Source organism: Haliotis rufescens, unplaced genomic scaffold (assembly GCF_023055435.1).
Source record: "Haliotis rufescens isolate VD_foot unplaced genomic scaffold, xgHalRufe1.0.p SCAF_341, whole genome shotgun sequence".
NCBI lineage: Eukaryota > Metazoa > Mollusca > Gastropoda > Lepetellida > Haliotidae > Haliotis > Haliotis rufescens.
The window spans coordinates 23,674-36,458 of record NW_025964048.1 but is presented as its reverse complement, the minus strand read 5'-3'; the positions used below and the strand labels follow the sequence as shown (position 1 = coordinate 36,458).

Genomic DNA, 12,785 nt, shown 5'->3' with positions numbered 1-12,785 from the left:
CAATGATTATGGCGTATTGTAAACTTTAAATTCTTATGTTACATAACCTTCTATGTAATTTCTCCGTTTCACATTGCTTCCTTACTCTACAAACATCAATACACCTTAACACTCGAAACCTAATATTGCTATGTGAATTCGGGCTTAAATAGTTTCACATGTATTTAATGATGTTTAGACTTATTGTCTGAAAATAACCATTACGAATCATTGAGCTCCATCCGATCATGTTCCTCATCTGCAGCTGCAACCCTTGACACCGACGACTACAGCTGGTCCGACTGGGTGGATTCCTACAGTATTAGGGGAGGAGAGGAGTTCTCAGTGACAGGCTTCATGCGACGATCAAGGGTGTGCATTTAAGAATTGACTTACATAGTTTTTGCGCTTGTGGAGGCAGAAACATAAATACCGGTTTGCACAGTGTAAATACACGTATGGGTATATGCAATTGCGAACACCGGTTTGTACGTTTATTTAAGAATTGACTTCAATATGTTTTGCGCTTATGGAGGCATAAACCGTTTGCATACTTTGAAATTTACGTAACTAAAAAGTACAAAAAATTATAAAAAGTCAACAATAATAACTTTACAGACTTGTTTATCATTAAAACGAAATACTATGGACAACAGTTCGAGATCAGTGGCATTGTTCAACAGCAGCGCAAATCCCGCGAAGTCTATCAGCAGACAACCAGAAAGCAGTAGACGTCTATTGGGCATGGTCTCATAAACGGAAACAAAAGTTACTTGTTTGGACAAACAGATGCCATGTTATGAAGGCTACAACATTCAAGATCTCAGTAAAGCTTTCAAAACGTTTCACGGTAGACATGTGGAGGACATTTTCAAATTTGACACATCAGTGTCAAGAACAATGGCCGTATAATCAACTTCTTGATTTCATATAATATGAAAAGGGTTTTGCCGCTTTTATTTATTATCCCTGATGCTATAGATCTCGTTGAAATCGGATAAACAAATATTTGATTAACGGATACACTTCAGGATACATAGCATTTCCGTTTTATTTAAGGTATGAACATTCAGTCATCGTCGGAAGACGGGTACACCAAATAAACATATTCGTGTATATACTTCTTTAATCACACTAGTCCATTCCATATCAAGTATATATTCTATATAAGTATAATAAACAGTGAAATAGACATATGCCCTTTATTTGGTAAAGATATAGCAGCACTAGCAATTCAAAAATGTGCTTCATGTACTGATTTGTTTGACAGGTACTTTGTTGGAAGTTGACGGATGACAAAATAGACAAAAAACAGTTATGAATACATTTTTTGTCTACTTTGTGCTTTATCTACGTTACGATAGGCATGTTTCAATTGTCTTCAAAATTTCCGCCCGTGAGGCAGAATTACCTCGTATCATGACAGTAGTTGATAGTGATTCATTAACACATCGTCATGATTTTGTCGGAATACGATCCTGGACTCCGTGTATACAGATATTGCTTATGATTAAGTTTTGTCACTTTCATATATCGATTTCAGGAGAGAAAAGTTAATGTTACTTTGCTACAGATTATTCTTTTATTCTAATTGAATTTCTTTCGATGCTCTGTTAGCAAATACATTAAGATGCTATGAATTGATAACAGGTAAATTCTAAAATGCACATATATGTTATCCTTTGAATTAACATTGTCTAAATACGTTAGGCATTTCGGTCACTGTCTGCCGTTATTCTTTTCATTCATGGACCCATTTCCAGTGTCCCCCAACGTGATATTGCTGGATCATTGCCAAAAGCGTTGAAAATTCAGCTCTCTCACTCACTCATTCACTCACTCCCTTCACCCGTGAAGATCTGGGTTAGAATAGGTCTTCAGCAACGAATTCTTATTCGTTAAAGGCGACTATGCTTGTCTTTAGAGGCGACTAACGGGATCGGTTGGTCAGGCTCGCTGACTTGGCTGATGCATGTCATCGTATTCCAATTGTATGGATCGATGCTCATAATGTCAGTCGCTGGATTGTCTGGTCCAGACTAGATTATTTACAGACCGCCGTTATATAGCTGGAATATTGCAGATTGCGGTTTTAAACAACAAACAAACAAACAAACAAACATTCACTCACTCACTTATTCGCAACTTGATTCATATTTTCCAGAAAAATGCCGAAAAGGCAGGGATATGCGACTGCCCTATGGACATTGAGTGTAGAACGAAGAGCTCAAACAAAAACATTCCACTCAATAGTAAAAACTCCAATGGCATCAGGTTCTCGGATGCATTGAAATTGGCTGGCCCTAACTCAGGATTGAAATGCTTGAAGAGCAGGAACACACGGAAGTGCCCTAAAGTACAATGCAGGACATTCTGTCAAAATGGTATGTAAAAAAATAACAGGTATTGTTTAACTAAGAACGACAAATTATACATGTCAAGCTGATTGGCAGCTAACGTGCCTATTCACCAAAAAGTGGCAGCAATAAAACGTTGTTCTTGTGCAGACCACTTCTAAATGGTTGGAAGAATATCACAAAAAGTTAAAGGCTGTGTTTTTTATGCAAATTGTGTTAATGGTGGGTTCTACCGATACAGCAGGGCGTGCTTACTCTTTTCGCGAGCACCTGGTGTCATCACTTATTTTCAGTGGTCCATTCATATAGTTTTCTCCAGGATTTTGTCTTTTATGCTAAATGTCATCTGTTTCGGCGGATAATCAAGACTTGTTATATTAAATACTTTTGGTCGAAACTGTGGAATGATATAGATCTTGCAATTTGATTCATTCTGGTTGTAGGTAATGGAAACTGTAAAACAAACGACGACTGTGGCGACAAGCAATGCGAAGACACATCCCGTGGACACAGATGCAACAACACCCCGAAGAAAGCTGTTGGCTGTCTGTACCCCTTCTCCTTCCAGTGTAGAACTACCCAAATAGACTTCCGTAAGTCATGCTTATACACAATCCCCGTGAAGATCCAGGTTAGATGTGGTCTCAGCAACCCATGCTTATCGTAAGAGGCGAGTTACAGGATCGGGTAGTCAGGCTTGCTGACTTGGTTGATGCATGTCATCGTAACCCAATTACGTAGATCGATGTCCATGATGTCCATGATCACTGCATTGTCTGGACCAGACTCGATTATTTAAAAACCGTCATCATATAGCTGGAATATTGGAGTGTTGCGTTAAACAACAATACTTATACGCAAATTATATTTCAACAGTGTTAATTGTTATCAAGCAGGATTAGTTTTATGGAGATAAAATTACACATTAAAACATTTCTAAACTTTGATCACTTGGTGGAATTCCTTAGATGAGAAACCAAGGACCATATTCTGAATCTGGGATAAGAACCAGGAATCCGCGGATCCTGGCACCGAAGGCACCCACTCAGCATGACGAATTCCAGCGCTTTGCTCCACTTTGTCTTCCAATAACACTTTGTCTTCTATTTACTGCACTGGGTCTTATATGTACTGCACTGGGTCTCCGTTTACTGCACTGGGTCTTCCATTAACTGCACCGGGTCTTCCGTTTACTGCACTGAGTCTTCCGTTTACTGCACTGGGTCTTCCGTTAACTCCACTTTGTCTTCCGTTTACTGCACCGGGTCTTCCGTTTACTGCACTGAGTCTTCCATTTACTCCACTGTGTCTTCCATTTACTCCACTTTGTCTTCCATTTAAACCAATTTGTCTTCCATTTACTGCACTGGGTCTTCCGTTAACTCCACTTTGTCTTCCATTTAAACCAATTTGTCTTCCATTTACTGCACTGGGTCTTCCGTTTACTCCACTTTGTCTTCCGTTTACTGCACTGGGTCTTCCATTTACTGCACTGGGTCTTCCATTTACTCCACTATGTCTTCCATTTACGCCACTTTGTCTTCCATTTAATCCAATTTGTCTTCCATTTACTGCACTGGGTCTCCCGTTTACTGCCCTGGGTCTTCCATTTACTCCACTGGGTCTTCCATTTACTCCACTGGGTCTTCCGTGCATCTTGCTTATTGAAATGATTTCAATTGAATCTGTGTAACAACGCTAATTGGTTTATATTTTCAGAGGGCGCTAAGTGCATATCAAGCGGAGACCCACATACGTCCACTTTCGACAGCTGTACACTGAAACCGACCATCCGCAAAGGGAAGAAGCATTATCCAAAGATCGATTTCATGGGCGTATGCAAATATAGAATGGCTGGTTGTGTGAGCGCGTCGTGCCCGGAGAAATGGGAGGTTATAGCTGATAACTGGAAACGTGATAGACCCAACGGCGTTCCTTCATGGACGAAATCTATCACCTTTGAAGGTTGTGGAACAACAATTAAGATCGGACAGAGGCCTAGGAATCGTGGCAGACCAGAATTCCTTGTAAGTATATAAACAACATCACTCCCTTAAACTGATTGCCTCTGAAACAGTTTCTTGTGGGTATTCCCGGTTAAAATGATGATTGCTTGATTTTTACTGAGCAATATTACAGCTATCTGACGGCGGTCTGTAAACAATTGAGTCTGGACCTGCCAATCCAGTGAATTACATACAAATCGTATTTGCTTTGATGCAAATGTCATTTCACGCGCACCAGTGTATAGCTCAGGTCATCCGGGTGGCAGTGTTGAGATCATCAATGTGACGCATAGTCCGAATGATGTCACACTAGAAATGACGTCATAGCTCTAGGACGGCGGTGGTGATTAGTGTGTTTTCCTATGTAATAAGGAGATAAATATTCTACGTTCTCAATGTAAAGCTTGGTAACCTGTAGATTTAACCGCGCTAAAATGAATTTCAAATGTTAAAATTAGCTCTACATTGAAAACACAGTATGTTTATCTCCATTCTACTATGACTAAATTAAATGGGGATTCTTTAGTGTTAGCAAATATGTTGAGTGAAGCAGCTTGGGTCGTGTTGAGTGCTTTGCGTGGGTTGTCGATCTAAATTATGGACTCACCGACTATAGCCTGTAAACAAAATATGGCGCTGTATATGCTCAAGCAGTATGTTACGGTAATATGTCACTCGAACATATGACAGGCATTAAAAGCATATACACACGGCAACTTGTTTTCGTTCTAAACCGCACGTCATATCGCTCATTGTGACGCAAAAGAATGACATCACAGTCGTATATTGAGGAGCGCCAAATTCCAAGGTCTCTGTTGTCCCCCAAACTTAAAAAAACATTCTCTTTGAAGATTTCTTTCCTGTGTTTATGCACGAAATGTATTGCCATACATCCTTTCAATATTGTAGTAACCGCAACTTCGCATTTTGTAACCTGTAATCGTAGATATTATTTTGATATGCCTAATGACTGAAAAAAGTACTATTCTATGAATATAAGATTCCGCGGTGATGCGGCCGTCAAACCAGCTGTTTTAATCAGATGGGAGTTTATTGTGATTTAGTAGCCTCTGACTGACCAATCAGAAACGAGTAATATCGAAATTCATGGTAGAATGGGTAATAAAGAAATTATTACACTCGCAATTGTGTCATACTGATTTTACGAAAATAATAAATATATTATAAGGTTTCATGTATTACGCTACCTCTCGCTGGGGAAATACAATAATTCTGACACTCGTTGTGTAAAATCAGTACGCGGAAACACGTGATCGGATAATAATCTCGAAATATTGCCAAGGTTTTAAAACTCGAACGACCGGATTAGTTGGTTTGGAAAGTACGAACAACGAATCTACGTATACCTTTATCTTACAGGTGGGAGGAAACTCCGATAGCCCGACCCAGTGTGGAGAATGCTTTTCGTGCTATTGCGCAGGTAAATTCATCATCTGTACCACGAGTTATGGCGTCCAGTTTGGTTTTGATGGCGACAAGACAGCATTTGTCAAGGTGGACAAACGTTTTGCTAGCAAAGTCAATGGTATCTGTGGTAACTTCAACGACAACGGTGCGGATGATTTCTTGATGAAGAACGGCGAAAAGCCACCAGGTAAAGGTAGCAGAGAACAGGAGAGAAATCTCGGACAGCAATGGCTTATTCCTGGCGAGGATGAAGATGCTGAAGAGTAAGACATTTTCCATGATCTTTATATGTGCATTTGCCGTTCTTCTGTCACAAAATAATTAAGCTGTACCCTCGGCAAAAAATGGTCCGTTGAAATTAATACCAATCAGAAATATCTGTTTATGTCTTCAAATTAAAAATGGAGACGCTGGAGATGGTAAGGGTTGGTGGGGGTGAAGGGTGGTTATTATAGTATTTTACTTTGAATAATTGTATTTGATTTTATTCCGAAGGCAAGAAACTATTTCTCATACCAAAATAAGACTTTGACAACAGCACATTTATTGCTTCATTGATTGAATGCCGTATCAAGAAAAAATGTGCCATTACGTCTATTGATACTTACGTCTACTGTATTGTTGATACTTATAGAAACATTCTAAATGCGTATTTTGAACGTTATAGTTGCCAAAAGGAACCGGGAGTCTTGAATGACTGCAAGGAAGAAGACGAAAAGGTGGCAGCCGGCGATGATGCCTGTGGAATGATCAACAGCGAAACCATCTTCCCGTTGGTCGATGAAGCAACGAGGACCCAGTACTATAAGTCCTGTGTTGCTGATTACTGCAACACTAAAGAGGACGAAGATATTTGCACCATACTTCAAGCGATGGCTGAAATTGCGAGAGACAAAAATGAAATGGCTGCTATTTCATATCTGGATAAAACCAACAACCGATGTCGTAAGTGAACTTCTAATCTATAGTTTAATTCTTAAGTGCATACCGTCCACAACTTATTAAAGGGGAAGTCAAGTGGTTAAAGGGTCACTCGTCAGGCCGAAGACCAAGGTTCGATTCCTCAAAGTCTGAAGCCCATTTCTGGTGCTCATCGCCGTGATATTACTGGAATTTTGCTAAAAACGGCGTAAATCCATATTCAGTCCCTCAGTATTCAAAAGGAATCTATCATATTTTGTCATACCATAGCTACTGAGTACGACCATCTCATTTAGTAACAGCGACTCATGACATGTAAACACGAATATGATCATATATAAAAAAATACGTTTCTGTCTTGCAGCAACCCCAACCTGTGGTGAAAATGAAATATATGGCAATTATAAATGTCAAGAATCCTGTACCGATGAGCCAAACCAAGCTTGCCCTGTGTCATCCTTCAAACCAGGATGTCACTGCAATGATAACTACGTCCTAAGTGGCAGCAAGTGTGTGTTGCCATCCGAATGTGGATGTAGAATGCCCAATGGACAATATCTTGGTGTAAGCAGTCACTTGTAGTTCAATAAATAAATTTAATCAAATAAGGACAGTTAAAATAAAAATCAGTTGAAAAACATTATTACTGCATTTGTATTCATAACTTTGTAAAACAAACTATATCTTCTTTTGAACAGCTTGGAAGGACTGCCTACATCAATTGTAACCGAAAACTGACTTGCGAAAAGCGTGGGGATGAAAGACCGGAAATTGTATTTGAAAGGGATCTCCTGTGCAGACCGGAAGAATGTGGCAATAACAGATGCTTCTGCGGGCGTGGTCGCAGGAGAGAGGGAAAAAGATGTAAATAGCCGTTAAATAAGTCGTCATACGACTCTTGCTCAAAAGTTGTTTGCACAGATTTACAACATTCAAGTCCTTTGTAGAAAGGTTGTATGGCAGACATTTGAAAGATGTTTACGCGGTTACCAAAATGATGTCCGATACAATTCCCTATTTTGATTTGTGCCATGTAATCCCTTTTTTTCGGGCGAAAAACTGTCTTTCCTTTGCATGTGTTTGCGACAGGTGTCACCGGTGATGCAGGACAAGCTTCACTTTTCGCGAACTCCTGGCATCATTGCTATTTGATAGTGTTTCATGAACATACGTTTATACTATAGTCGGAATCATACAATGGACTCTGCATTTAACAGATATTTCGTATGATCATGTAAAGGATTTTGTCGCATATATTTAAGGCATTTCTTATGATTATGGAAAGGGTTTTGTTGCTTTTATTGTCCAAGTATTAACAGTGAATAAAACACATTTTTACTCATTCTAGGTGTGGACAAACCAGCCCAGCACAGATGTTCACGAGGTTTCATGAGAGTAGGGTCCTTATGCGTGGCTCATATCTCTGTCCCCAATGTCTGGACACAAGCTGCACGGATGTGCGCTAGACTAGCCGACACCGCCACTCTGTTCCGCGTTGACGAGGAGGAAGATAAGACCACACTGAGGAAGTACATACGAAAGGTCGTTAGATCCAAAGGTAGGTCAATACAGCAAGTGAGTGATGGATTTTCTGTTTGTCAGTCTTTTGCAACAAATTTTCAGCACTATCATGGCGATAGTAATTAGAATAAAAGTCGAAGTGGGCGCGTCCCCGTGGTCCCCAACAACTTATGCTCGTCGTAAGAGGCGACTTAATGGATCGGGTGGGCAGGTTCGGTAACTTGGTTGATAGCGTGCTCTCGTACCCCGTCGGCGTGGATTGTTGTTCACAATATCGATCACTGGAAAGTCTGGTCCAGACTCATTTATTTACAGGCCGCTGTTATACAGATGGAATATTAACAACTTCGAAACAAAGTGAACATAAGTCATGCATACCACGTACGTGAAATACATATGTACTGGAGACAGCGGGAAATCAGCGGACACCACTATGTCACCAGCTAGAGCCCGGGAGGGACGGTATCAAGGCTTAGTGTTGTCAAATGTCATGGTCATACATGAAACATATTTTGTAATTAATCGCTTCTTATTTATCTGTTTTATATATATATATATATTTATATTCATTTATTCATTTATGCGTATTTGTGTGAGTGAGTGAATATTATGAATGGAAGTGGGAATGAGAGTATTAAGTAAATACAGAAAACAGGATCAAAAAGTAAAAAGGAAGGTCAACACTTCAATTTACAGCACTGAAAGGACACTCAAAATGTATACATCAGCAATAGATAAACATAAATCTGTGTATTAGATTTCTAAAGAGTGATATCACTTTAACAATCTTCGCTCAGATGATTAATTAAATACTTAACTTTCAGTTGAAGGCGTCAGAACATTTCCAATTTGAAAAATAAGGGTACACATTCAACTTCATTCTATTTTTATGGCACTTCTTACAGGTCACAAAAAAATGGATTCGGAAGATGAAGCGTGACAGATAAGGCAGTCATGCGCAAACCTATTAGAAATTGTGAAATGGATATTTCTCTTCCTTGTTATGCGTAACTTTTTTCTATCAACAATACGTGTAAAACAGAAACGGTATATGACCCTTTTCATTCAGTGGTTTGGTTAAAACACTGAATTAATTCAAAGAAAGTGTAAAATCAATCAAAATGTAATTCTCATGACAGGAAGAAAACATAGACGAAGCCAGGGCAAGAAACGTGGACGTGCGTCAAGTGAATGTCTTATATGCATGTGAATACTTGGTTTACTTGACTGCATGCACATGAGCACAATGAAGGACTTATTATCATTATTCGTTAAAGATTCCACTCATCTGATTGACTAGCCAGCGTCTTCGAAATTGCCGTACATGTCGGCTGGCTGGTGTGAACCCGACATCATAACGTCACGTGCTTGTCACGTCACATTAGACCCAGTTCACACTTCGACTTACAATGCCGAATGTCCGATGGCGGAGATATATTAAAACGCCAAAAAGTTTAAACGCAATAAGTCTTATAGCTTGTTGACTTGTAAGGGACATATTCGTTGCATGTGCCATTAGCGCAATGGCGGCTTTCTACTACCTTAGCCTTCGTGACAAGCGCATTCTGTTTTAAAAATCTCGAATATCCAACGTATGGATGTGACTCACATTGTTTGTGTTACAAGACAAACATGGCGTGTAAATAAATCATCGAAAGTTTTGAAACGTGAAATTCAAGTTATTGGAACAACTCAAGTTACCAAAACCCTCCAAAATGCACGAACTCGAGAAAGGTAATTATTATCAATAATTCATAATATATACCTTTCATGATATGAGGAAAGCGCGGGCGAAGTCGTGCATTGTCCAATGAATGTACTAAAGCTATCATAGTTAATGTTCCTTGACGAAACGAAACCTCCACAAATTCAATAACTATCACATTCAAGGTATCTGAAGAACCCAGGTTAACGTAACCCTCTAATGTGCATGAAATGTTGAAAGATATATTATTTGAAGAAATGAACAAAAAATGAATAATTCGAGAACATATACTTTCATAATAGGAGGAAAGCGTAGGCGAAGTCGAGGCAAGAAACGTGGACGTGAGTCAAACTTGCAAGTCTTATATGCATGTGAAGATTTTAGTTTTCTAGACTGCGTGTAAGGATAATGGTCAGAAGAATGTTTTACTATATTCCTTGATGAAAAAGAAATGCGAACTAACCTGTATAACATTCTTTTAAAACTCAATGAGACGTTCTCTGAAGAACTGAAGTTAACCCTGGAATATGCATGGAATGGTGAAAGGTATCATCTATTATGAAATGAAACAATTATGAATAATTCGAGAACATATACCTTTCATAATAGGAGGAAAGCGTAGGCGAAGTCGTGGCAAGAAACGTGGACGTGAGTCAAGATTATGTCTTATACGCATGTGAAGATTTTAGTTTTCTAGATTGCGTGTAAGGATAATGGTCAGAAGAAACAATTATTTTATTCCTTGATGAACAGAAAATACGAACTAACGTTTGAATCATTCATTTAAAACTCTATAAAACGTTCTCTGAAGAACTGAAGTTAACCATGGAATATGCATGGAATGGTGAAAGCTATCATCTATTATGAAATGAAAAAATTATGAATAATTCGAGAACATATACCTTTCAAAATAGGAGGAAAGCGTAGGCGAAGTCGAGGCAAGAAACGTGGACGTGAGTCAAACTTGCAAGTCTTATATGCATGTGAAGATTTTAGTTTTCTAGACTGCGTGTAAGGATAATGGTCAGAAGAATGTTTTACTATATTCCTTGATGAAAAAGAAATGCGAACTAACCTGTATAACATTCTTTTAAAACTCAATGAGACGTTCTCTGAAGAACTGAAGTTAACCCTGGAATATGCATGGAATGGTGAAAGGTATCATCTATTATGAAATGAAAAAATTATGAATAATTCGAGAACATATACCTTTCATAATAGGAGGAAAGCGTAGGCGAAGTCGTGGCAAGAAACGTGGACGTGAGTCAAGATTATGTCTTATACGCATGTGAAGATTTTAGTTTTCTAGATTGCGTGTAAGGATAATGGTCAGAAGAAACAATTATTTTATTCCTTGATGAACAGAAAATACGAACTAACGTTTGAATCATTCATTTAAAACTCTATAAAACGTTCTCTGAAGAACTGAAGTTAACCATGGAATATGCATGGAATGGTGAAAGCTATCATCTATTATGAAATGAAAAAATTATGAATAATTCGAGAACATATACCTTTCAAAATAGGAGGAAAGCGTAGGCGAAGTCGTGGCAAGAAACGTGGACGTGAGTCAAGATTATGTCTTATACGCATGTGGAGATTTTAGTTTTCTAGACTGCGTGTAAGGATAATGGTCAAAAGAAACAAATATTTTATTCCTTGATGAGAAAGAAATACGACCTTACCTTTGAATCAGTTTTTAAAAAGCGTATAAAACGTTTTTTAAAGAACTGAAGTTAACCCTGGAATATTCATGGAATGGTGAAAGGTATCATCTATTATGAAATGAAACAATCATGAATAATTCGAAAACATATATCTTTCAAAATAGGAGGAAAGCGTAGGCGAAGTCGTGGCAAGAAACGTGGACGTGAGTCAAGATTATGTCTTATACGCATGTTAAGATTTTAGTTTTCTAGATTGCGTGTAAAGATAATGGTCAGAAGAAAAACATAATTTATTCCTTGATGAAAAAGGAATACGAACTAACCTTTGAATCATTCTTTTAAAACTCTATGAAACGTTCTCTGAAGAACTGAAGTTAACCCTGGAATATGCATGGAATGGTGAAAGGTATCATCTATTATGAAGTGAAAAAATTATGAATAATTCGAGAACATATACCTTTCAAAATAGGAGGAAAACGTAGGCGAAGTCGTGGCAAGAAACGTGGACGTGAGTCAAGATTATGTCTTATACGCATGTGAATATTTTAGTGTTCTAGACTGCGTGTAAGGATAATGGTCAAAAGAAACAAATATTTTATTCCTTGATGAGAAAGAAATACGAACTTACCTTTGAATCAGTTTTTTAAAAGCGTATAAAACGTTTTTTAAAGAACTGAAGTTAACCCTGGAATATGCATGGAATGGTAAAAGGTATCATCTATTTTGAAATGAAACAATTATGAATAATTCGAGAACATATATCTTTCAAAATAGGAGGAAAGCGTAGGCGAAGTCGTGGCAAGAAACGTGGACGTGAGTCAAGATTATGTCTTATACGCATGTGAAGATTTTAGTTTTCTAGATTGCGTGTAAAGATAATGGTCAGAAGAAAAACATAATTTATTCCTTGATGAAAAAGGAATACGAACTAACCTTTGAATCATTCTTTTAAAACTCTATGAAACGTTCTCTGAAGAACTGAAGTTAACCCTGGAATATGCATGGAATGGTAAAAGGTATCATCTATTTTGAAATGAAACAATTATGAATAATTCGAGAACATATATCTTTCAAAATAGGAGGAAAGCGTAGGCGAAGTCGTGGCAAGAAACGTGGACGTGAGTCAACATTATGTCTTATACGCATGTGAAGATTTTAGTTTTCTAGACTACGTTTAAAAGAAATACGAACTAACTTTTGA

General features: G+C 38.2%; 1 protein-coding gene across 1 annotated transcript in view; it reads left to right on the top strand.

Annotated features, from left to right (window-relative positions):
* Window positions 1-178: 178 nt before the first annotated feature.
* Window positions 179-12,785, top strand: part of LOC125372073 — a gene marked incomplete at both ends in the record, with an annotated part of 35,958 nt that continues 23,351 nt past the window's right edge. The window contains 16 exons of the mRNA XM_048381009.1: window positions 179-351; window positions 2,144-2,363; window positions 2,780-2,929; window positions 4,056-4,363; window positions 5,723-6,033; window positions 6,438-6,715; window positions 7,056-7,255; window positions 7,390-7,555; window positions 8,040-8,249; window positions 10,527-10,565; window positions 11,139-11,177; window positions 11,444-11,482; window positions 11,749-11,787; window positions 12,054-12,092; window positions 12,359-12,397; window positions 12,664-12,702. Of these exons, the coding sequence (XP_048236966.1) occupies window positions 179-351; window positions 2,144-2,363; window positions 2,780-2,929; window positions 4,056-4,363; window positions 5,723-6,033; window positions 6,438-6,715; window positions 7,056-7,255; window positions 7,390-7,555; window positions 8,040-8,249; window positions 10,527-10,565; window positions 11,139-11,177; window positions 11,444-11,482; window positions 11,749-11,787; window positions 12,054-12,092; window positions 12,359-12,397; window positions 12,664-12,702 (2,289 nt within the window). The remainder of the gene's footprint in view (window positions 352-2,143; window positions 2,364-2,779; window positions 2,930-4,055; window positions 4,364-5,722; window positions 6,034-6,437; window positions 6,716-7,055; window positions 7,256-7,389; window positions 7,556-8,039; window positions 8,250-10,526; window positions 10,566-11,138; window positions 11,178-11,443; window positions 11,483-11,748; window positions 11,788-12,053; window positions 12,093-12,358; window positions 12,398-12,663; window positions 12,703-12,785) is intronic.